General features: G+C 46.4%; 2 protein-coding genes and 1 long non-coding RNA gene across 7 annotated transcripts; all 3 read left to right on the top strand.

Annotated features, from left to right (window-relative positions):
* Window positions 1-521: 521 nt before the first annotated feature.
* On the top strand, window positions 522-7,313 carry LOC143834191 (uncharacterized). The gene is made up of 3 exons (XR_013229747.1): window positions 522-634; window positions 4,053-4,886; window positions 6,855-7,313. It is a non-coding gene; the product is annotated as an uncharacterized LOC143834191 (long non-coding RNA).
* Window positions 7,314-7,323: 10 nt separating this feature from the next.
* LOC143834090 (vomeronasal type-2 receptor 26-like) lies at window positions 7,324-10,017 on the top strand. Its single transcript, XM_077330678.1, has one exon. It carries the CDS (start codon window positions 8,945-8,947, stop codon window positions 10,013-10,015), a length of 1,071 nt encoding a protein of 356 aa, XP_077186793.1. The 5' UTR covers window positions 7,324-8,944; the 3' UTR covers window positions 10,016-10,017.
* A 16-nt stretch (window positions 10,018-10,033) lies between these two features.
* Window positions 10,034-20,893, top strand: LOC143834034 (vomeronasal type-2 receptor 26-like). 5 transcript variants are annotated; one of them, XM_077330556.1, is made up of 5 exons: window positions 10,034-12,133; window positions 12,984-14,874; window positions 17,280-17,507; window positions 17,827-17,953; window positions 19,390-20,893. In XM_077330556.1, exons 2-5 carry the CDS (start codon window positions 14,434-14,436, stop codon window positions 20,298-20,300), a joined length of 1,707 nt encoding a protein of 568 aa, XP_077186671.1. In that variant the 5' UTR covers window positions 10,034-12,133; window positions 12,984-14,433; the 3' UTR covers window positions 20,301-20,893. The 5 variants fall into 5 exon arrangements, with proteins under 5 accessions (XP_077186671.1, XP_077186672.1, XP_077186670.1 ...); XM_077330557.1 differs by having other exon boundaries at window positions 10,034-13,275; window positions 14,076-14,874; XM_077330555.1 differs by having other exon boundaries at window positions 10,034-13,275; window positions 14,043-14,874.
* Window positions 20,894-23,049: the final 2,156 nt, after the last annotated feature.

Genomic DNA, 23,049 nt, shown 5'->3' with positions numbered 1-23,049 from the left:
GCCCAGGTTCAATCCCTGGCATCTCCAGATATCAAGGACCAGGCAGCCTATGACATGAAAGACTTCAGCCTGAGATCATGGAGAACCACTGTGGCGAATTCTGCACCGAGGGCATAACATCGGGCTGCCTACCGGCGTTTCCACTGGGAGGAAGTGGTTCAGAGTTTCCTTCCATCACCTGCTGCCGTTTTCCCCATGTGGCCAGAAGCACTGCAGACACACAAGGGTGCTGGAAGGTAGTGCATCTCAAAGGCCCATCAGAACGTGAATTGTCTTAGAACGTGGACTGTCTTATGACACCAGGCCATCTGTTGGCAGAGGCCCCTTTGGAGCCCTGGCTCCCTACAGGAAAGCCCTGTTCTACAGCTTCCCCGTAAGTCAGGTTAGTGGCAGGGAAGCTCCTGGCCGGTGTCGAAGTCATGTGGGGTCAGGAATTTCTCTGGATGAGCAGTATGTCATTGTCCCCGTGCGGAATTGGCTTCTCAGTATTTGTAGACAGTCCTGACTTTGATGGGGCAAAGGTCTGCTTCACTAAACGGCAGCTTCAACTTTGCTCATACATATTCTCTTTCCTGGCTGCCACCTATTAACCCAGTTACTGTGATCATCACTGCAAACCATCAGAACATGCCAGGTAAGGCCTCAGCAAGGCCCACTTTTATGTGACATTTATATGTGTTTTTTGGCAGGAAATTATCATTGCAATGGCACCTCCTTGCCTTCTCTTTAGCCATTCAAGAGGTCAACCAAAATCCCAGGCTCTTACCGAAAAATTTAACCCTGGGCTACACCATCTATGAGAACACTGTGCATACCAGTCTGAGTTATGTGGCTTTGATAGACATGCTAAACTCTGCCCAGAAGACTATTCCAAACTACAAATGTGGCAGACAGAATAATATCTTGGCTGTTCTCGAATCATCTCATTCTGTCATCTCCAATTACATTTCAACACTCTTGAGCACCTACAAAATCCCTGAGGTAGGAATGAAGGATGGGGCAGTGTCTCGGAAGAAACATGGGTAGACATCAAAATGTTTCTGGTATAGATCAAAACTAACTTTCTTGAGAGTTGAGAGGGATGTGAGAGAAGATTCAGATCCTCTGGTGTTCCATCTGCATCCCTCTGTAGATGATTTTACAAGATTTTGGAACATACTTTTTTTACTTAGGAAACAGCAGGGAGACAAAGTGAAACTCTCTCTGCAGGAAGGGACAGTCTTTGTAAGAGCCCTTTGGAGCAAAAGCTAGTTTGTGAGGAAGAAATTTGTATATCAATGTAATTTGGATTGATTCTAAGTACACAGAAGGGATCTTTTCTAATTAATGTTGTTTCCAGCGATTCTTCACGGAATCACAGAATCAGAAGGGGCCATACAGGCCATCTAGTCCAATCCCCTGCTCAACGCAGGATCAGCCCAAAGCATCCTAAAGTATCCATGTAAAGTGTGTATCCAACCTTTGCTTGAAGACTGCCAGTGAGGGGGAGCTCACCACCTCCTTAGGCAGCCTATTCCACTGCTGAACTACTCTGACTGTGAATTTCCCCCCCTGATATCTAGCCTATATCGTTGTACTTGAAGTTTAAACTCATTACTGCGTGTCCTCTCTTCTGCAGCCAACAGAAACAGCATCCTGCCCTCCTGCAAGTGACAACCTTTCAAATACTTAAAGAGGGCTATCATGTCCCCTCTCAACCTCCTTTTCTCCAGGCTGAACATTCCCAAGTCCCTCAGCCTATCTTCATAGGGCTTGGTCCCTTGGCCCCAGATCATCCTCGTCGCTCTCCTCTGTACCCTTTCAATTTTATCTACATCCTTCTTGAAGTGAGGCCTCCAGAACTGCACACAGTACTCCAGTGCCGTATACCAATGGTCCCCAACCTTTTTATCACCGGGGACCAGTCAACGTTTGACAATTTTACTGAGGCCTGGGGGGGGGGGATAGTCTTTTGCTGAGGGATGTTGCTGCCACCTGAGCCCCTGCACCACTTGCTTTCCTGCCAGCGCCCCTGACTTCCCAGCACCCACTGGGGGGCGCTACCAGCAGCAGCCACACAGTGCCACGCCAAGGGGGAGCCCCAGCCATGGCGGCCGCTGGAGAGCACCAAAGGTGAGCTGGCGGCAGAGTGTCAGGGCAGCCCCCAAGGCAGCAGCCGGGGAGGAGACGAGGAGGAGCCACGGCCCTGTTCCGACTGATCCACGAACCGGTACCGGTCTCCAGACGGGGGGTTGGGGACCACTGCCGTATACAAAGGGACTATGACATCTCGTGATTTTGATGTGATTCCCCTGTTGATACAGTCAAAAATAGCATTTGCCTTTTTTACCACTGCATCACACTGCCTGCTCATGTATTGCTTACAATCCACAAGTACCCCAAGGTCTCGTTCACACACAGTGCTACCTAGAAGCGTATCCCCCATCCAGTAGGCATGCTTTTCATTTTTCTGACCCAGATGCAGAACTTTACACTTATCTTTATTAAATTGCATCTTGTTCTCATTTGCCCATTTTCCCATTGTGTTCAGATCTCATTGAACTCTGTCTCTATCTTCCGGAGTATTTGCCAGTCCTCCCAATTTGGTGTCATCTGCAAACTTGATGAGTAGTCCCTCCACCCCCTCATCTAGATCATTAATAAATATGTTAAAAAGTACCGGGCCGAGCACCGAGCCCTGAGGTATCCCGCTACTCACCTCCCTCCAGTCTGATGAAACACCATTGACAACAACTCTTTGAGTGCGGTTCTCTAACCAATTCCCTATCCACCTAACTATCTGAAAATCCAGATTGCAGTCCTTCAATTTATCCATCAGACATCATGGGGAACCTTATCAGAAGCTTTACTAATATCCAAGAAAACGACATCAACCGAATTTCCATGATCCAGCAAACCAGTTACTTGGTCAAAAAAGGAAACCAGGTTGGTCTGACAGGACCTGTTGGAGACAAACCCATGCTGACTTCCTTGGATCACCAAATTGTCCTCCAGATATTTGCAGATCGCTCCCTTTAATATCTGCTCTATTATCTTTCCCACAAGACTGATTGGTCCATTATCTTCCCCACAAGACCATTGGTCCATTATCTTCCCCACAAGACTGATTGTTGTTTCCTTCCTCTCCTTTATGAAGATTGGAATAACATTTGCTCTCTTCCAGTCCTCCAGGACATCTCCAGTCCTTAAAGAGGTCCCAAAGATGATGGACAAGGATTGTGCAAGTTCTCTGGAAAGTTCTTTGAGTACTCTCGGGTGCATTTCATCCGACCCAGGGGATTTGAACTCATCCAGTGCAGCTAAATGCCTTTCACAACCTCTCTGTCCATGTCAACCTGCCACCCAGACACTATCCCCATTTGCTTCAGCTTCCTCCCTAGATCTTGATAGTCTGTTTTAATAGGAGCGATGGTATTCATGGGCATGTCATTCGTTCCCATGGGGACCATCAGAAATGGGTAGTGATCTGTAGATTTGAGGAGTTTGGGCATCCGTTTTGAAATTTTCACCCCTGGCAAGCAACACACCTCTCAGGTTACGGGGTCGGGCCCAGCCACATGACGATACATTCCTCTTAATAGGGAGTCCCCAATTACCAGTACTCTCTGTTTTTTTTCTTCTAATCTCCATTTCCTTCTATCCCCGTGTCCTCTTCACCTTGTTTTAGACTTTGTTTTGGGACCTCTTCCCTCGTTGACACTTGCACCTCCTCTGCAAGGGCCTGAAATCTATTCTGGAGCTCCAAAGGCCCCAAGAACCTCTTGACCTTTGATCTAGTGAGGGTTGCAAGTCTTGGATTGTTAGGGGATGAGTTCAACCATAGGACCGAATCCCACCTCCACTTTGGATGCTGGAAGGTCATATCCCTCCCCCCACCGAAATGGATCTGTACAAACGGAGAAATCTATCCCAGAAAAGCTCTGGGCTGAAACGGATCCCTGCCGTTAAAGGTTTTTCCCCGGATCAGAATTAAAAAACTGTATGAGGTACTTTGCTATTGATTGACATTTATTGAATGTGATGAATTCAGAATGTGTCTTTTTCCCCATTAGGTCAATCATGATTCGGATTTGATTGTTTTAAAGGATAAAACTCAGTTTCCTTTTTTCTACCAACTGGTTCCCATGGAAGAAGTCCAATACCGGGGAATTGTCAGGCTGCTCCTGCACTTCCGATGGACGTGGGTTGGTCTCCTTGCTTCAGACACTGACAGTGGGGAAAAGTTCAAGGTCACCTTGACCCCTCTCATGCTCAAGAGCGGCATCTGCGTTGCCTTTGAAGAGAGGGTATCCATTGAGGGCCTTTATTCAAATTCTTGGTCAACAGAAAGAAGGCAACGCTTGAGGTCATTCCTGAGTCAAGACCAAGTTAAGGTATTTGTGTTCTATGGAAATTTTTTCCTCTTAATGTATCTTGAAAAACGAATTATAGATATTGAAAATGCCATGGATGTCAGACTAGGTAAAATTTGGATCACAGCTCTTCTACTGGACAATCTGTTTAGCTTGGCGTGTGACTCCCGCCCTGAGCTGTTCCTTATGCATGGATCTCTCTCTGTCAAGACCCAGACAAAGAAAAGAAGGATGTCTCTCTATTCACAAGTATGTCACCCGCTTGTTGAGGAGTTTGTGGAAAAAGAATTTGATCCTGTCTACTCAAAGCCCATTTTGTGTCAAGGAGGCTGCCGGAGATACAGAGAGAAAGAGGGGCTGCAAGACAGGCCCTGGGAGGTCCTCAAAGAACTTCTGCCCCCCAGGGCCTGCAATATTTACTCCTCCATCCAGGCGGTGGCACAAGCATTACATGATGCCTACTCCTCCAGGTCTGAGAGGACAACGAGGGCTGGAGGAAGAAGACGAGAACATGAGCGAATCCAGCCTTGGCAGGTATCCACTAACCCCATGAATGAAGAATGCCAACCAGCAGTTTCTCTTTGAAAGGATTATTGTGCATCTAGTCTAAGATGGCTGTCACACAGACTTTAGCAAAGGTCTCAGTCCTGTCCCGTATCTGTCTCTCTTGGGAAACTCCCTCATAGAATCGTTGAACCCTACTGTGTGCCATATGGGCCATCTAGTCCCACCCCCTGCTCAGTGGAGGACCAGCCATAAGCATCCAAGATAGGTATCCGTCCAGCCGCTGCTTTGAGACTCCCAGTGAGGGGGAGCACACGACCTCCTTGGACAGTCAGTTCCACTGCTGATCTCGGACTGTAGAAATGTTTTTTCTCTGGTGAATTTAAGAGAAAATTTCTCCTGTAGTTCCCATTGGGGGCCCTATTCCTCATCTTTTTAACTGAATTGTAACCATCTTCCTTACCATATTCTATTTTGTCTGGGTTGGAGTGACGGGCATGGATAATAAGACAAGACGGTAGGATAACAACACCCCAATGTAAAATATTTTCATAGGGTCTTCAGCAGAAGAGGCCAGAGGGGGATCGGAGGATTCAAGGATCGCTTAACCTACTTGATAAGGGAACTTTGACTCTCAATTGCTGATACCTCCCCAATCTTCTTGGTTCTCCGGTGCTGCTAGACTAGCATCTGCCAAATAAAAAACAGGATCTGATCATAGGTTAAGAAATCCATCGTTTGAAGGAAGCTGATCACAGAGATTATTAAGAGATTATTATTAAGAGCCTCCGGGGAGGACGGTATAGAAGTATGATAAATAAATAAATAATAAGAAGAATTGGTTTTCATACCTTACTCTGAGTCTCAAAGCAGCTTACAATCGCCTTCCTTTCCTCCTCCTACGGCAGGCAGGAGAAGCCCTGATATTTCTGCTCTTTGAGAACAGCTTCTAACAGGGCTGTGACCAGCTCCAGCTCACCTGACTGCTTGTAAGTGGTTGGGAGAGAATCAAACCCAGTTTCCAGATCCAAAGATTGTGTTTTTATTGCTATGAACTGACCTGACTCCATAGAGCTGGAAGGGATCTCCATCAAGCCAGCTGCGGGTAGTGGTTAGGAACACTGACTTCTAATCTGGAAAGTCAGGTATGATTCCCTGTTCTTCCCCCACATACAGCCAGCTGGGTGACCTTGGGCTCCCCACGGCACTGATAAAGCTGTTCTGACCGAGCAGGAATCTCAGGGCTCTGTCAGCCTCACCTCCCTCACAGGGTGTCTGTTGTGGGGAGAGGAAAAGGATGGTAACTGTAAGCCAATTTGTGACTACTTTGGGTAGAGAAAAACAGCATATTATATCCAACTCGTCATCATCTTATTCCTTTCCTTCTTCTTCTGAGTCATCTTCATCCCCCTGCACAATGCAGAAAACTTAAAACTAAATTTCAGAAGCACATCTATGCTCAATTTAATTATTCTTCCCAAAAAGTAAGGCCTTCAGAATAGACATCATGATTGGAAAAAGTCTTGGTTGGTCCAGGGTCTCTGGTGGTGGGTTTCTTTTAACCAGCATAAACGGTGACCCACGATGGGCAGGGAAGTCACTCTAGATTTGAGAGTGAGGCCTGGCTGTGGAACATTTCATAGAGGGCCAACCAGTTGAGTGGTTCATGGGCTCACAAGGGATTGGGGAGATGCACATTTGGGTCCTCAATCTACCAGGGAGCCTTTGGTTACTTATTCCCTCTGAGCCTAACATGCCTCAGTCGTTGGGAGGTAGAGATAATTGTGCTCTTGTTAACCATTTTTTGCTACCACTTATTTCTCATGGGAAGCACGTCATACTACAAAATATGCAGTGAAGCACGCAGAATGGCTAAGAACAAGTGTGTGTGTGTGTGTGTTTGTGTGGGTACTATCAAGCTGCAAATGGATTAAGCTTAACGAGTACGTAGAAGAGTCTTCTGTCTTCTAAACACTGCTATTCTCCCTGTGATTCTAGCTTCATTCTTTCCTGAGACGCTACCAGTTTCAAAACTCTTCTGTGGGCGGAATGGATGTGGGTGAAAATGGGGCCCTGGAAGCCAACTTGGACATTGTGAACATGATCATCTTGCGCAACCTTTCCTTCCGGAGCATCAAAGTTGGGAGCATCGAAAGAGAGGCCTCGGGGGAGATGAAGCTGTCCATGGATCAGGCTGCTATTGTGTGGCCCCCCTGGTATAAGGAGGTGGGGAGATTGGTTGTGTAAGGTCTAATAATCTATTTATTATAATCCATGAAACCTGCTTGAGAGTCTTCTTAGCCTTTCATTATAGACAAAAGTTATCAACAGTTGCCAGTGATAAGTGCGTGGAATGGGCCATTTCATCATATCCGCCTTTATAAATCTTACAAAATTGCCCTTCCCCAGTGAATGAGACCTCCTTTCCCCGGATAACGCTCCTTGTCTCTGTCTGCAGAGGATGCCTGATTCCAGGTGCGCCAAAAGCTGCCTCCCTGGATATGTGAAGGTGGCCCTGGAAGGGAAGCCCATTTGCTGCTTTGACTGTTCTCTGTGTGGGGAAGGAACCATCTCCTCTCAGGAAGGTGGGTGAGGGGGGAAAAGGATGTTCTCCTGGCTACGGAGCCAAGGGTCAGTTTTTTTAAAAATTTTCTCAGCATTGTTCTAGAATTTCATGCACTAACCTTGCTTTTCCAGTTTTTAGAGGAAAGCTGAAGAAGAAGAGGCGTTGGTTCTTATGTGCCACTTTTCTCTAACCAAAGGAGTCTCAAAACGGCTTACAGTCGCATTCCCTTTCCTCTCCCCACAACAGGCACCCTGTGAAGGGAGGTGAGGCTGAGAGAGCCCTGATATTCCTGCTCGGTCAGAACAGCTTTATCAGTGCTGTGTCAAGCCCGAGGTCACCCAACTGTCTGCATTTGGGGGAGCGAAGAACTGAACTCAGCTTGCAAGATTAGAAGTCTGCACCCTACTCTCTCTAACAGACCTGGGGAGGGGTTTCTGGGTAATTGCTGGTGAGTGTGAAGAGCACTTCATCTCCATCAGCCTTTGTGGCTTTCAGTGGCATTCATGGTTGTGTTTGCCATGCCGCACAAGGTGGTCCTTCATTTGCAGGGTCAGTGTCAAGAACCACGGGCTAGATCCACACACAAGGAATGGTCTTTTTTGAAGGATTCATTAAAGCAGCTCAGAGATCAAGCATGGCAGGTACAGAAGAGCATTGGAAGTGATAAGAAGGAATAGCCCCCCGGGGCCTATATATAGAAGGGGGCACTGTCAGGAACCAAGTGGTTGAACTCCAGCAAACTCACTCCGCAGACATCATTCTCGGGCTTCAGGACGAAGCTTTAAGTATAAAGTCTTTATTGGATAAGTTCAGCTATTCTCTTCACATGTTCACAGACAGGAAACTTTGACGGAGACACCGTGGTAGGGGGCGGCAAGACCTATATACCTGGGCCATGGAAATGGGGCAAGGCAAGAGACAAGCATAGGTAGGAATCGGGCATTCACACAGGAAAGTAGGATCAGAGCGTCCTTTGATATGCAGAGGTGTTAAAGCAATTTCCCCATCTCTTGTTTTGGGTTCCGAGAAGGACAGCCTTGAAGGAAGACAATCAGGGGGAACCAAGGCTGGAGAGCGATAAGGAATTCTCCCCACAACGGGAAAGCCATCTGTGTAGGCCAGGGGTAGTCAAACTGCGGACCTCCAGATGTCCATGGACTACAATTCCCATGAGCCCCTGCCAGTGAATGCTGGCATGGGCTCATGGGAATTGTAGTCCATGGACATCTGGAGGAACGCAGTTTGACTACCCCTGGTGTAGGCTATAAACTGTGGGATGAGCAGGTGGGAGGGGGAAGCACAGAAATACCCACTGGCCTAGGATCCGAGGGTGGGGATCAGAGGAGTCAAGTGAAGAGCACCTGGCGGTACCAGGAAGGCATCCATGACAGTCAGTTCTCTCAGGCAAATGAGGCTTCATTGGTGTTTGAGGACAAAACTGTAAGCATTGTTACATGTCCCCTTGGATCCTGTTACCTGTAGATCTTTCAGGTCCTCTTGGTAACATTCCACCCCAGTAACTATGAAATCCAAAAAGAGAATGGACAGTTATTACTACAAAGGTACAAAACCCCCAGATCTCACCCTGATGGAATTTCGCTCTATGGATTGCAAAGGAGTCCACTATGTCGTGGATATGAATTATATCAATATGATGCTGAAGTCTCTCATTTTCCTTCCAGATGCAAAGAGTTGCACCAGATGCCCAGAAGATCAGTACCCCAATCCAGAACACACTCAGTGCATTCCCAAAGAAGTGACTTTCCTTTCTTATGAGGAGAATTTGGGGGTTACTTTCATCGTTTTGGTCCTGTTCTTGTCCATAGCCACACTTCTAATTCTAGGAATATTCATTCAATATATGGACACACCGATAGTGAAAGCCAACAACCGAGACCTTACCTACATTCTTCTCATCTCCCTCCTGCTTTCCTTCCTGTCCTGCCTTCTATTCATCGGCCAGCCAAGGAGGGTGACTTGCCTTCTCCGACAAACAGCCTTCTGCACCATCTTCTCAGTTGCCGTCTCTTCTGTGTTGGCTAAAACAATCACTGTGGTGGTGGCCTTCATGGCCACCCAGCCAGGGAACAGAATGAGGAAATGGGTGGGGAAGACTCTGGCAAAGTCCATTGTCCTTTCTTGTTCCACTGTTCAGATTGGCTTCTGTGCCCTCTGGATGGGCATCTCTCCCCCTTTCCCAGAGTCTGACATGCACTCCCAGCATGGACAGATCATATTGCAATGCAATGAAGGTTCTGTGGCCATGTTTTATGGTGCCTTGGGCTACATGGGCTTCCTGGCTGCCATCTCCTTCACAGTGGCCTTCCTGGCCAGGAAGCTTCCTGGGGCCTTCAACGAAGCCAAGCTGATCACCTTCAGCATGCTGGTCTTCTGCAGTGTTTGGGTGTCCTTTGTGCCCACCTACCTGAGCACCAAGGGGAAATACATGGTCGCCGTGCAGGTCTTCTCCATCTTGGCCTCCAGTGCTGGGCTGCTGGGCTGCATCTTCTTCCCCAAATGTTACATCATTGTAATCAGGTCTGGTCTGAATATCAAGGACCATCTCAGGGTGAAAGGTCAAGAGGGAAGTTGATTCTCTTGAGATATTTTTCATTTTAAACTTGTGTTGTGCGTGAAGATCCGGCTTCCCCTCAGATGGTTCCCCTGAGGCATTGGTATCGGAAGCACTACTTAAAAACTTCCCAAGAAGTTGAACTCACTACCTCCTGAGGAAGCCTATTCCACCGAGGAACCACTGAAATGGTTCTTTAATCTTATAACGAGCACTTCCACCAGTCAGGGGAGGGCAACATCCAGCATCTGGGCAGTAACCGGCTCTCTACATCCTCCATTTATGAGTTGGGGAATCATATAAAGTGGATTCACCAACCTATTCAGCACATTGTACAGGACAGTAACCAGTAGGCAACCATCAGAGGGAAGGTGTGGAGACTCAAACGCCCTAAATGCTCCTGCCTCATCACGCGCTCACCCACTGCTCCCTCTCCCTTGTTCCTGGGAACAGGAACGTCTTTTTAAAAATAGCTGACTCGAGGGAGCAACTAATAGGTGTAAAAGTGTGCAGGTGATGATAGAAATAGAAGAATTTTTTCCATAGTTGTAACATAACGCGTGCCTCCCTAAAGCCCCCCCCCCTATCAGGAATGAGATTAATATTTAAAGATATCAGGACTCATGATCCCCTAAGCATTTCTTTTAAAAAATCCAATAAGGGGTTCTGTTCATGTAACCTGTTCATGTAACCTATGATTAGAAGCATAGGCATAGCAACGGAGAAATATGAATTTAAAAACAAAATAGTGGGCATCACAGGACCTTTAATATATGGGAATAGAGGATTGGTTGCCTGAATTGAATGACAGGCAGAAGCGCAATACATATAAGGTGTATTGCTCTCTTCTGCCATTTCAAGCAGCAGATGAGGAGGTTGTTCAGTGTGAAGTCGTGTCCGACCCATGTTGACCCCATGGACAATGATCCTCCAGGCCTTCCTGTCCTCTACTATTCCCCGGAGTCCATTTAAGTTTGCACCGACTGCTTCAGTGACTCCATCCAGCCACCTCATTCTCTGTCGTCCCCTTCTTCTTTTGCCCTCGATCGCTCCCAGCATTAGGCTCTTCTCCAGGGAGTCCTTCCTTCTCATGAGGTGGCCAAAGTATTTAAGTTTCATCTTCAGGATCCGGCCTTCTAAGGAGCAGGCAGGGCTGAGCTCTAGGACTGACTGGTTTGTTCGCCCTGCATTCCAAGGGACTAGTGCTAGTACTAAAGTCTAATTGGACTTCGGATCTGTCTCATCTGCTCCTCAAGGTGGCAACTGGCCATTCCTGGTGGAACCTTGTGGATAAAAGGACCTCCCTTCTCCCAGCAGAACTAAGCTCCTCTTGCTGATGGATGCTCAAGGTGAACTCTGGTTCTGGGGTCATGACTCTACTGTTGCCTGGTGTGGTTCTCATGGCAGCCAGTGGGAAAGCAAATGACCCCTGGGTCTTAACCCAGCCTCCCATCCCCCTGGTCAGAGCTTCTTCCATGCCGACCTCTTCTGAAAGTTGTTTTCCTGGAAAGTTTGGCCTAATTCAATTGTCTCTTCTTGGAAACATCTTTTCTCTCTGGATGCACATGTGGTCAATCACAGAGTCCAGGGCAGGGCAGATTCTTTCCCTTATAATTATCAATATCATGGTGATTTATTCTGTAGATCAGCAATCTCCTGGGATTTCTCGAAAGTTCACTCTGAAACCAGTAATGTAAACAGGAGGACCAACTGCAGGGTGATGTAATATCTTGCAACAGGCAGGAAAGTCTGGTGCATAAAAGACTTTTATCCCAAGGTGTTCAGGGGTAGTCTGGGGAGAGAGGACAATGTGTCCGTGTGATGCTAGTTATCCTTCCCTTCCAGTCTGATCAAGCCAGGGGAAGCCTCTTCTGGCAGTCTCTGAGAGCCGGCTCCTGGGAGGGAAAAGGGGAAAGGTGCACACGGGCAGAGAATGGTCTTGCTTTGGCTTTTCTTGCTCCTTCTTCCAGCCTCCAGGGTGGTGAGTCCCGAATGCCCATTCAATGGGACCATGGATGAGATTGATCCCTTTAATGTCTTCCGGACAGGAGACCACGTCATTGCCGGGCTTCTCACTTTTGTGAATACGAAACTTGAATCAACAACCTTCAGGGAACCTCCCTTTCTAAGTAAGACATGGTAAGTCAGTCCTTGGGGAAACTTCCAAATGTATGTGATGGGACAGAATTCTGGGTTCTTTCTTAATACCAGATTTCAGTATGCTGTTTGCCTCTTTGTCCTGCATCTATGAAGTAGGCAAATTTGGCTGTTTTCCACTGTCAACAGTCTGGGGATGAAGCATCCTACATGGGCCTCTCCAATGAAAGCCATGGCTTTGGTGAGCTCAGTACCGAATTGTCATAGGTCTTTGAACACCAAAATGAACAACCAGCCAAGAGCCCCATCAGGATGAATTGTAAGCATTGTTCTTCCAAGACAAACCGAGGACCTGATGACTGTCCTTGAGGAGTGAGTGGGGGAGGAGGAAAGCCACATCCCTTCTGTTGGAATCAGAGGGACTTCAAAGCGCAAGGTCAGATTGCGAGTTGTTATTTGAGAGAAGATGTTTCAGGTGAAATTTCAACCCCCCCCCCTTTAACTGGCTGGGTGTCCCTGGCGTGCCTGACTTTAAACAAATCAAAGTTACTCAAACTTTAGAAAGAGGATACTGCATTTGTACAGGTACTCCAGCATTGGGAGTGGCAGGAACGGTTGATGAGTCGGGGTATTGTCTCCGTGCGGAATCCGCCTGTCAATACTTGTAGACAGTCCTGACTTTGATACAGCAGAGGTCTGGTTCACTAAAGGATAGCGTCAACTCTGCTCATATATACTCCCTCTCTTAGCTGCCGTCAATTAACCCACTTTGTGTGATCATCACTGCAAACCATCACAACAGATTCTGCCCATACTAGGTAAGGCCTCAGTAAGGCCCACGTTTATGGCATCCCTAGACAATGTGTAGATTTGGATATGTGTTTTTTGGCAGGGAATTCTCGACAAAATGGCACCTCCTTGCCTTCTCATTAGCCATTCAAGAGGTCAACCAGAATCCCAGGCTGTTACCGAAAAATATCACCCTGGGATACACCACCTACGAGAACATGGTCCATCCCAGGCTGACATATGGTGCTTTGATAGACCTGCTATCCTCTGCCGAGGAGACTGTTCCAAACTACCAATGTGGCAGACAGAATAATCTGTTGGCTGTTCTTGAAGCGTCTTATTCTGTCTCCTCCACTCACATTCCAACACTCCTGAGCACCTACAAAATCCCTCAGGTAGGAATCTAGGATGGGGCCATATCTCTAAAGATACCTGGGTGGACATCAAAAAGTTTCTGGTATAGAACTAGCTTTCAGGAGAGTTGAGAGGGAATTGAGAGAGGATTCAGGTCATCTTGTGGTCATCTGCATCCCTCTGTAGATGATTTTACAAGATTTTACAACAGACTTTGTGGACTTGGGGAGCAGCAGGGAGAGAAAAAATAAACTATCTCTACAAAAATGGACAGTCTTCAGAAGAACCCTTTGGAACAAAAGATATTTTGTGAAGAAGAAATTTGTATATCATAGAATCATAGAGTTGGAAGGGGCCATACAGGCCATCTAGTCCAACCCCCTGCTCAACGCAGGATCAGCCCTAAGCATCCTAAAGCATATATCAATACACATATCAATGTGCTTTAGTTTGAGTCTAAGTTTACATTAGCGTTTTTTTCCGAATTAAAACTTCAATGTTGTTTCCAGGGATTCTTAACCAATTATCTAGTGGTGGTTACAGGTCTTGGGTTGTTAGGGGATGAGTTCAATCATAGGACACAATCCCCCCCTCCACTTGGGATGCTGCAATGTCAGACCCTCACCCCCAATGAAATGGCCCCCAACAGAGGGTGAAATCTCTCTTAGAAAAGGTCTGGGCTGAAACAGATCCCTGCCTTTGAGGGGTTCTTTTTGGGATCATCATCATAGAACTGTATGAGGTACTTTGCTTTTCACTGACACTTATTGAATGTGATGAAATCCGAATGTGTCCTTTTCCCCACTAGGTCAGTCATGACTCAGATCTGCTTGTTTTTAAGGATAAAAGTCAGTTTCCTTTTTTCTACCAACTGGTTCCACCGGAAGAAGTCCAATACCGGGGAATTGTCAGGTTGCTCCTGCATTTCCGATGGACGTGGGTTGGTCTCCTTGCTTCAGACAATGACAGTGGGGAGAAGTTCAAGAGCACCTTGACCCCTCTCATGCTCAAGAGCGGGATCTGCATTGCCTTTGAAGAGAGGGTATCCATTGAGGGCTTTTATGCCCATACTTGGTCAACAGAAAGAAGGCAGCGCTTGAGGTCATTCCTCAGTCACAACCAAGTCAACGTGTACGTGTTTTATGGAACATATATCTCTATAATATATCTTGAAGATTTCATCTCTTACTGACGATGCCATGCTAGTCAGAGAAAGTAAAATTTGGATCACAACACTTTTGCTGGACAACCTGTTCAGCTTGCTGTGTGACTCCTTCCTTTTTAAGTTCCCTATGCATGGATCTCTCTCCATCAAGATCCAGGCAAAGAAAAGAGGGATGTCTCTCTATTCACAGGCATGTCACCCCCTTTTGATAGATTTTCTGGATAGAGGATTTGATCGTGTCTACTCAAAGCCCATTATTTCTAGGAGAAGCCACGTGAGATACAGGGAGCAAGAGGGGCTGCAAGACAGTGCCTGGAAGGTCCTCAAAGAACTCCTTCCTCCCAGGGCGTACAATATTTACTCCTCCATCCAGGCAGTGGCACGTGCCTTACATGCTGCCTACTCCTCCAGGTCTGAGAGGACAATGAGGGCTGGAAGAAGAACAGGAGAACATGAGCGAATCCAGCCTTGGCAGGTATCCATTACCCTGTGAATGAAGAATACCAATCAGCAGTTTCTCTTTGAAAGGATTATTGTGCATCTAGTCTAAGATGGTTGTCTGAGGCACGTCTAGCATCTGACTCTCTTGGGGAATACCCTCATAGAATCATAGTATCCGCAGTTTGCCATATTGAGAGTTTGCCATCTTGTATTACCCACTACACCATCCATTCCTTTCACTGCGCTTTAGTACTATATTTTATTGTATTCTTATTATGTTATTGTATTTGACTGTTTATGTGGTTTTATTTCTATGAACCATCGCGACTCCAAATGAGAATGGTGGTGCACAAATTAAATGATCATAAAGACAATTATAGAATCATACAGCTGGAAGGGATCTCCAGAGAGCCAGTTTGGTGTAGTGGTTAGGAGTGCGGACTTCTAATCTGGTGTGCTAGGTCTGATTCCGCACTTCTCCGTGTGCAACCAGCTGGGTGACCTTGGGCTCGCCACAGCACTGATAAATCTATCCTGACCAACCAGGAATATCAAGATTCTATTAGCCTACCTCCCTCACAGGGTGTCTGTTGTGGGGAGAGGAAAGGGAAGGTGACTGTAAGCTGCTTTGAGACTCCTTCGCGTTGAGAAAAGTGGAATATAAGAACCAACTCTTCTTCTTCAGGGTCATCTAGTTCAAGCCCCTGCACAACGCAGGAAACTCACAACACAATTTTTTCAAAAACACATTTATGCTCAGTTTAATTATTTTGCCCAAATAGTGAGGAATTCGGAATAGACATCATGATTGGAGAAATTCTTGGGTGGTCCAGGGTCTCTGGTGGTTGATTTTTTATATTAACCAGCATAAATTATGATCCACGATGTGCAGGGATGTCCCTCTAGATCTGAGGGTGAGGCCTGGCTGTGCAACATTTCATGGAGGGCCAACACAGCTGAGTGGTTCGTATATTCGCCTGGGACTGGGGAGATGCACATTTGGGCCCTTAGTCTACCATGGAGCCTTCAGCTACTTATTCCCTCTGAACTGAATGTGCTTCAGTTGTTGTTAGGTGGAGATGTGCTCCTGTTAATCATTTTTTGTTATTCTTTATTTCCCGTATTTCTCATATACCAAGATTACACACAGGAAGTATGTAATACTGCAATATATGTAGTCAGGTAGGCAGGATGGTTATACACACTGATTAAAAAGGTAAAGGTATCCCCTGTGCAAGCACCGAGTCATGTCTGACCCTTGGGGTGACGCCCTCTAGCGTTTTCATGGCAGACTCAATACGGGGTGGTTTGCCAGTGCCTTCCCCAGTCGTTACCGTTTACCCCCCAGCAAGCTGGGTACTCATTTTACCGACCTCGGAAGGATGGAAGGCTGAGTCAACCTTGAGCCGGCTGCTGGGATTGAACTCCCAGCCTTATTAGCAAAGCTTTCAGACAGCTGCCTTACCACTCTGCGCCACAAGAGGCTCATACACACAGATTGGGCCCTCCTAAATACTAATATCTACTCCATAGCACCTGGGGATAGTACAAAAACTCCGTCACGTCCGCTTTACGCTGCTCTGATTCGGCCTCACTTGGGGTCCTGTGTTCAGCTTTGGCCACCACAGTTGAAGAAGGATGTAGCCCAACTGGAACATGTCCTGGGGAGGGCAACAAAGATGGTGAGGGGTTTGGAGACCAAGATGAATGAGGAAAGGTTGGGGGAGCTTGGTCTGTTTAGCCTAGAGAGGAAATGACTGAGAGGTGATCTGATCTTCAAGTATTTAAAAGGCTGCCATGTAGAGGATGGAGCAGAGTTGTTCTCTTTTGCCCCAGAGGGATGGATCAGAACAAATGGCATGAAATTAATTGGAAAGAAATTCCGCCTAAGCACCCGGAAGAAGTTCCTGACAGTTAGAACAGTTTCTCAGTGGAACTGGCTTCCTCGGGAGGTGGTGGGTTCTCCATATTTGGACATTTTTAAACAGAGGCTGGATAGTCATCTGACAGAGAGGCTTATTCTGTGAAGATTCAAGGGGTGGCAGGTTACAGTGGATGAGCGATAGGGTTGTGAGTGTCCTGCACAGTGCACAGGGTCGGTCTAGATGACCCAGGAGGTCCCTTCCAACTCTATGATTCTATGATTTTATCGCCCTGAAAAGCATGATATTTTCCTTTGAAAGAAGGAAAATAGTGTGGCAGGCTGCACCACAATCACATTTGGGACCTCGCATTCCCACCTCTTTACAGAAAAGATCTTCACAACTGGCAAAGCCGGTTCATATTCTACTAGATATCTTCCACGTTGCTTATGCAGAGGAAAGCTTACTATGAAGCTCCAAATGTATCAAACTGACGAGTAGGAAGAAAAGCACAGTTGCAATGAGTTTGTACAAGAGTCTTCTGTCTTGTCAACATTGCATTTTCCTGTAATTCCAGCTTCATCCTTTCCTGAGGCGCTACCAGTTTCAAAACTCTTCTGTGGGTGGAATCGATGTGGGTGAAAACGGGGCCCTGGAAGCCAACTTGGACATTGTGAACATGATCATGTTGACCAACCTTTCCTTCCGGAGCATCAAAGTTGGGAGCATCGAAAAACAAGCCTCGGGGGAGGTGAAGTTGATCCTGGATCAGGGAGCTATTGTGTGGCCCCCCTGGTACAAGCAGGTGGGGAGATTGGTTGTATAACCAATAACCAAAATCGATATAGTGTCATCCATAAGACCTCCTTGGGAGACTTCTGAGCCTTTCATTTTAAGCAATAGTTATCAAAGTGTTGTGACACTGTGAGTAATTTAACAGAATTAACTTTTGCTTTATATTCCCACTATCATGATGGTAGTTCATAGTCCGAGGAATAGTGCCTGCACTCGAAAGCTCACGCCTGGAATTAATCTTTGTTGGTCTTAAAGGTGCTTCTGGACTCTGATTTTCCAGTGAACCAGTCCTCCTTTCCCCGGATAACACTCCTTGTCTCTGTCTGCAGACGCTGCCTGATTCCAGGTGTACCAAAAGCTGCCTCCCTGGATATGTGAAGGTGGCCCTGGAAGGGAAGCCCATTTGCTGCTTTGACTGTTCTCTGTGTGGGGAAGGAACCATCTCCTATCAGGAAGGTGGGTGACGGGACAAAAGGACGTCCTCCTGGCTATGGAGGAAAGAATCTCAGCATTGTTCTAGAATTTTGTGGATGAATCGTTCTTTTCCAGTTTTCAAGGGAAAGATCTCCTGGGGAGGGTTTTCTGGGTAATTCCTGGCGAGTGTGACGAGGTCAGGTCCATCAGATCTTGTTGTTTTCAGTGGTATTCCCAGTTGTTGTTGTTGTTGTTGTTGTTGTTATTATTATTATTATTATTATTAGATTTATTTCCCGCCTCTCCCAACAGGCTCGAGGCGGGTCACAACAACTTATCCCATTAAAATTCCCATTAAAACATCAATCTACTAACATGACGGCTAAAAATCCCATCCCTCCCCCAATTATCAAAGAGGTGAAGAGGAAAGGATAGGGGAGTAGCGTACAGTTGTTGGTGCAATGCCACACATGGTGGTCCTTCATCTGCAGGGTCAGTTCTGTCAGGCAAATCAGGCTTCATTGGAGTCTTAGAGGACACAACTATAAGCAATGTCACGTATCCCTCAAATGTTCTGTAGTCTCATTGGATCCTGCAATCTGTTGATGTCACACAAGTGATAGATGGGTGATTTTGTTAGTGCAAAGCTGTACACGGCGGTCCGTCACCTGCAGGGTCAGTTCTGTCAGTCAAATCCAGCTTCATTGGAGTTTGAGGACACAACTGTAAGCATTGTTATATGTCTCCTTGGATCCTTCGACCCGTTGATATCATCAAGATGGTAGCTGAATGATTTTGGGCCACCTGTGCATTTACTGGTTTAGTGTGAGGATATAGTGGGAGAATTCCATATATTTCTCACTGAAAGGGACCCTCCACACACAATCCTCAAGTCATGGTTTTCTCATTGGCATAATTTCAGCTATTTGTTTCTACTAGAGCTCTCAGCCCTATATCAAAGCTGAGGCCTATCAAGGTAACAGGAGTTGTCAGCAGTTCTCCCAATCTGAGGGAGGTTTGTTTTGATCCCCCAGGAACCCCTTGTGGTGGGGATATCCAGGTTGAACCAGCAATGCTGCCTTGCAAAGATGTCCATCTCCCCATGAGCACCTGTTTTTCTCCTGCGTAACTGGTTCTTTCACTCAGTCCTCTTTTTGATTTCGGTGACTTTTGAACAGAAGTCTGTCTGAAGCCAAAAAAACGTTGGCCATCCTAAATGATGATCCTGATTGGGTGAGTGACATAGGGACCACCTCCCAGTTGATCCTTCAAGTCCTCTTGGTGACATTCCACCCCATTGATAACGAAACCCAAAGACAGAGCCAACAGTTAGTACTATAAAATTATATTAAATATAAATAAATAAATAAAACAATCTCACCCTGATGGAATTTGGCTCTCTGGAATGAAAGGAATCCATTTTGAGGTGGACATGAATTAGATAAATATGATGCTGAAGTCTCTTTTTTCCCTTCCAGATGCAAATCTTTGCACCAAATGCCCAGAAGATCGATATCCCAACCCTGACCACACTCAGTGCATTCCCAAAGAGGTGACTTTCCTTTCTTATGAGGAGCCTTTGGGGGTTACCTTCATCACTTTGGTCCTGTTCTTGTCCATAGCCACACTTCTAATTCTAAGAGTCTTCATTAGAAATATGAACACGCCGATAGTCAAAGCCAACAACCGAGACCTCACCTTCATTCTTCTCATCTCACTCCTGCTTTCCTTTCTGTCCTGCCTTCTATTCATTGGTCAGCCAAGGAGGGTGACCTGCCTTCTCCGACAAACAGCTTTCAGCACCATCTTCTCAGTCGCTGTCTCTTCTGTGTTGGCTAAAACAATCACTGTGGTGGTAGCATTCATGGTCACCCAACCAGGGAACAGGATGAGGAAATGGGTGGGGAAGACTCTGGCAAAGTCCATTGTCCTTTCTTGTTCCACTGTTCAAATTGGCTTCTGTGCCCTCTGGCTGGGCATCTCTCCCCCTTTCCCAGAGTCTGACATGCACTCCCAGCATGGACAGATCATATTGCAATGCAATGAAGGTTCTGTGGCCATGTTTTATGGTGCCCTGGGCTACATGGGCTTGCTGGCTGCCATCTCCTTCATAGTTGCTTTCCTAGCTAGGAAGCTTCCTGGGGCCTTCAATGAAGCCAAGCTGATCACGTTCAGCATGCTGGTCTTCTGCAGTGTTTGGGTATCCTTTGTGCCCACCTACCTGAGCACCAAGGGGAAATACATGGTCGCCGTGCAGGTCTTCTCCATTTTGGCCTCCAGTGCTGGACTGTTGGGCTGCATCTTCATCCCAAAATGTTACATCATTGTAATGAGGTCTGGTCTGAATATCAAGGAACATCTCAGGAGGAAAGTTCCAGATGGAAGTTGAATCTCTGCTGATATTTTTCATTTTAAACCAGTGTTGTCCATAAAATGGACTCTTCAAATTAACTCTCTGGTATATTACTGATGGAAATTTTCTTTACATCCAACTTGAGAATCACAAATCATGACCTCAAATATTTTACAATACAGTTATGGAAACACCTAATTTCTGTAATAATGGTTTTTGAGCTCAACCTGGTTCCCAGTTAACTTGTGTTCCTCTATACTTATTCAATACTGTAGAACATCTTGTCTAATATGAGTTTTTGCATCAATAGAGGGAAAGATTACCTGCTGTCTCATTGATTTGTTTATTTAGAACAGGTTTATTAAGACTTTTCCACTTGCTCGGGTTCCTCAAAGCCATGAACATGGAGATATCATAACTGTTCATTTTGCATTTTAAACCTGTGTTGTGTGTGATCAGGCTCCTGTTCAGATGGTCCCACTGAGGCATTGGTATCAGAAGCTCTGTTGAGCCCAGGCGGCAGGAGAGAGTGGTTGCTGTCATGGGGTGGTTTGTACTGGGGTTTTAATGAATGTCATTGGGGTTGAATTGTTCTTTTACGGGGGTTTGTGGTGCAGGTGATTCTTGTAAACCGCCATGAGCCACTTGAGAGTGGTTGTCTAGAAGATGAAATAGAAATAAAATAATCTTATGCTTGCTTTTTCAGTGAGAAACCTTAACTATTTAACAAATCTGACTCATTGAACATGCTGCAAGCTAGTGGATGCATTGGGGGTGACAAATCAACTTCTTTTTATTGCTTTCATAGCCAAGAAGAAGAGTTGGTTCTTATATGCCGCTTTTTCCTTACCCAAAGGAGGCTCAAAGCGGCTTACAGTCGCCTTCCCTTTCCTCTCCCCACAGCAGACACCCTGTGGAGTGGGTGAGGCTGAAAGAGCACTGATATCACTGCCTGGTCAGAACAGTTTTATCAGTGCTGTGACAAGCAGAAGGTCACCCAGCTGGTTGCATGTGAGGGAGCACAGAATGGAACCTGGCATGCCAGATTAGAAGTCCGCACTCCTAACCACTACACAAAACTGGCTCTAGTTTCATGTTATATGGGACCCAGCATTATTGCTGGCGAAGCAACTTAAAGGAGTTTTTAAAAAGGCTTCTTCCAATCCAGCCAAGCTCAAAAACTCGGCCTCTTATCTGAGAATCCTCAAGTTGGGAGGGACCTCCAGGGTCATCTTGTCCCATCCGCTGCACAATGCAGGAACTCACAACTACCTGCCCACCCACTCACAGTCTACCTAAGTTCATAAAAATCAGGATTTCTGTCAGATTTCTGACTATCCAGCCTCAGCTTAAAAACTTCCCAAGGAGCTCTCACTACCTCCCGGGGAAGCCTGTTCCACTGAAGAAATAATATAGCTGTCAAGAAGTTCTTCCAGATGTTTAGCCAAAAATTGTTTTAAATTAATTTTAACCCATTGGTTCTGGTCCGACCCTCTGGGGCAACAGTAAACAACTCTGCTCCATCTTCTAATTGACAGCCTCTCATGCATTTGAAGATGGTTATAGTCAGGGACTTTGATTTCAGTAGCATTGGCAAGACCATCCCTTAGACATCCCTTAGTCATCCACATGACTCCAAAGACCAGGTGAAAGAAGAAAGTCTTTGTTGAAGGTATTCACAAAGTATGATAGAAATCCCAAAGCATACCAGGATGAAACATTGACTGAGACACAGAGTAAGGATAGCCTTTTATAGTGCTGGAAGTACAGGCGGGAAAAAGGGGTTCACATCAACAGCACTATTTAGGCATGAAACCTGGAGACATCCGGACTGATCTATCCCACATGCCATGAAGTATCCTGCTGGCCCTCAAACAGTTCCCATGGGAACCAAGGCCATATGCAGATAAAGCAGAGCTCCCTGCAGTGAGGTGCAGCGGAGGTAGTTGGAGAGCCGACTGATTGTAATTGACAAAAGAATGCAAATGCAGGGAGACGATTGAGCATAGCGAGAATGGGCACCTGGCCCTGAAGTCAAGTCTCCTGGGCAACTCGGGAGAACGAAAAGTATGTCATATGACATTTTTCCACCATAAAGGCCACCTTCCACCCTTTGAACCTGACTGAGGTTTGTCAGGGTATGTTTCGTGGAACTTCCTTACGAGAACTGGTACTGCAACATACTCTCCGTCCACCCATTCGTTAGCAGAGTCCGGGAACCATTCCCACGGAACTAGGTAGTGTAGGCACTTTCTCTGGAAACTGGACTCGAGTACTTTCCATAGTTCAAAATGAGAGCAGGTCCACCACTACCCAAATTATCATTCTCCCAAAGCTGGGGGGAGGGGGGGAGGTCCATAATAAAGTCCTTGGAAATGACTTCCCAGGGCTGGTGGGGAGTTTAGAAGCTCCGGCGGCTTTCCCATTACTCATTTTTTGTTTAAACTGGACACCCCTTGATGTAATCGTCCACATCCTGATGGAACCGTGGCCACCAGAACTGCCTATGCATCAGCAAGAATTTTTTTGTGAACCCAAAAAGCTTTGCCACTTTACTATCATGAGACACTTCCAAGATTCTTTTCTGAGAGAGGAAGGAACATATACCTTATCCTTATGATATCATAGACCACCGAGCTCCACCAATGAAACTCATATCGTCCCAGAGTTGGATGCTAAGTCCTTGTGGAATTCATCTGGAGCGCTCCCTTTCAAGTCTGGGGTGGAGGCAGGGCTAGCCACGCGCATCTGGCTTCTAGTTTGTACCGCAAGTCCAAAATGGTGG

The sequence above is a fragment of the Paroedura picta genome, chromosome 3 (assembly GCF_049243985.1).
Source record: "Paroedura picta isolate Pp20150507F chromosome 3, Ppicta_v3.0, whole genome shotgun sequence".
Lineage (NCBI taxonomy): Eukaryota > Metazoa > Chordata > Lepidosauria > Squamata > Gekkonidae > Paroedura > Paroedura picta.
Note: the sequence above shows the minus strand (reverse complement) of the source record. Positions and strands in the feature narration are given on the sequence as shown.